This window comes from Penaeus monodon, chromosome 30 (assembly GCF_015228065.2).
Source record: "Penaeus monodon isolate SGIC_2016 chromosome 30, NSTDA_Pmon_1, whole genome shotgun sequence".
Lineage (NCBI taxonomy): Eukaryota > Metazoa > Arthropoda > Malacostraca > Decapoda > Penaeidae > Penaeus > Penaeus monodon.
In genome coordinates, this window is record NC_051415.1 from 31,307,277 (window position 1) to 31,308,477 (window position 1,201).

At 37.7% G+C, this 1,201-nt stretch overlaps 1 protein-coding gene across 1 annotated transcript in view; it reads left to right on the forward strand.

Annotated features, from left to right (window-relative positions):
* LOC119592417 (MAM and LDL-receptor class A domain-containing protein 2-like) overlaps nt 1-1,201 on the forward strand; it is a 13,061-nt gene that overhangs the window by 3,256 nt on the left and 8,604 nt on the right. Inside the window, exons 6-8 of the mRNA XM_037941238.1 lie at nt 44-165; nt 425-562; nt 1,009-1,114. Of these exons, the coding sequence (XP_037797166.1) occupies nt 44-165; nt 425-562; nt 1,009-1,114 (366 nt within the window). The remainder of the gene's footprint in view (nt 1-43; nt 166-424; nt 563-1,008; nt 1,115-1,201) is intronic.

Sequence of the window (1,201 nt, forward strand, 5' to 3'; positions counted from 1 at the left end):
AGGCCCGTGCGCAGACCTACGATAACGTGTGGTTTCCCCGCAGCCCACTACGCCCTCTTCGAGACGGGTCCTCACCACCCCAGCGGCTCCATCGCTCGCCTCAGCAGCCCCACCATCGTGTCGGACGGAATCACGCAAGAAGTCTGCTTCAAGTTCTCGTTTGCTGTAAGTCTATATATATTTTTTTGTGTGTGTGTTTTTCCATTCTTTTGTGCAGGGTCTTTATGAGTTAAGTGAGCGTTTTTTGTATAATATGTCGGTTGCCGTATAAATGATTTATAATAACGGACCTACAAGGGAAACAGTAGAGATTTAAAATATTTTTAATATTATAAACGAATTTTTAGCCAATTATGATTCTGCCGTAAATTTGATAACCAACTTTTCTTCGTCACATAAAAAAGAAAACTGTCTTTTTTTTTAGGCATCTTCCGAACACGCAGGGAAATTATCAGTGCTGATGGTAGACGTAGGCGAAGTCAGCGAACAAGTGCTGTGGGAACTCTACATGACAGGAGACTATGCTGACTCTACGTGGCATGAGGCTCGGGTTCTCGTGCGGGTGAGTCTTGCTGATTATTCTTAAATGCGTTTATTTATCAATTTATTTTTTTTACTTGTTAATGTAGGTTTTTCTTATTCATCATAGTTTGTTTTCCTTAAATTGTTTTCTTTCCACTACGCATTTATTGATTTATTCACTATTTCTTTATTTTTCTGTTTATTTAATTTCTGTTTACAAATAGAAACGTATCGATTGATTCTATTTTTATTTTCCTATTAATTGGCTTTTGGATGAAACTGATATTTATTATCTGTCAAGAGATTACCTTCCTATCATATTTTTTTAAAGGGAAGGAAACACATTTGTTTTCTTCCTTTATTTTGGCAAGAATTTTATTTCAGGAGGATAATGCACTCGAGATAATAGGATGAACCATACCAGTAACCTTTTATCATTAGTTTATTTACAAATCTATCCATTGATTTATGTTGCTTTGTAAACAGAGTCCGCCAAAGAACTACCTGTTAGTGATGCAAGCGGACTCATGGGACGGACGGGAAGGTTATATCGCCGTGAACTCCTTCGTTACTGACATACAGTTTTGTGCCCGTGAGTAGATCAGTTTCGGTTCGGGTAATTGCAGTGCTGTATATCATTTATATACTCGTGTGTGTGACACTTTTCCTCGATTTTTTT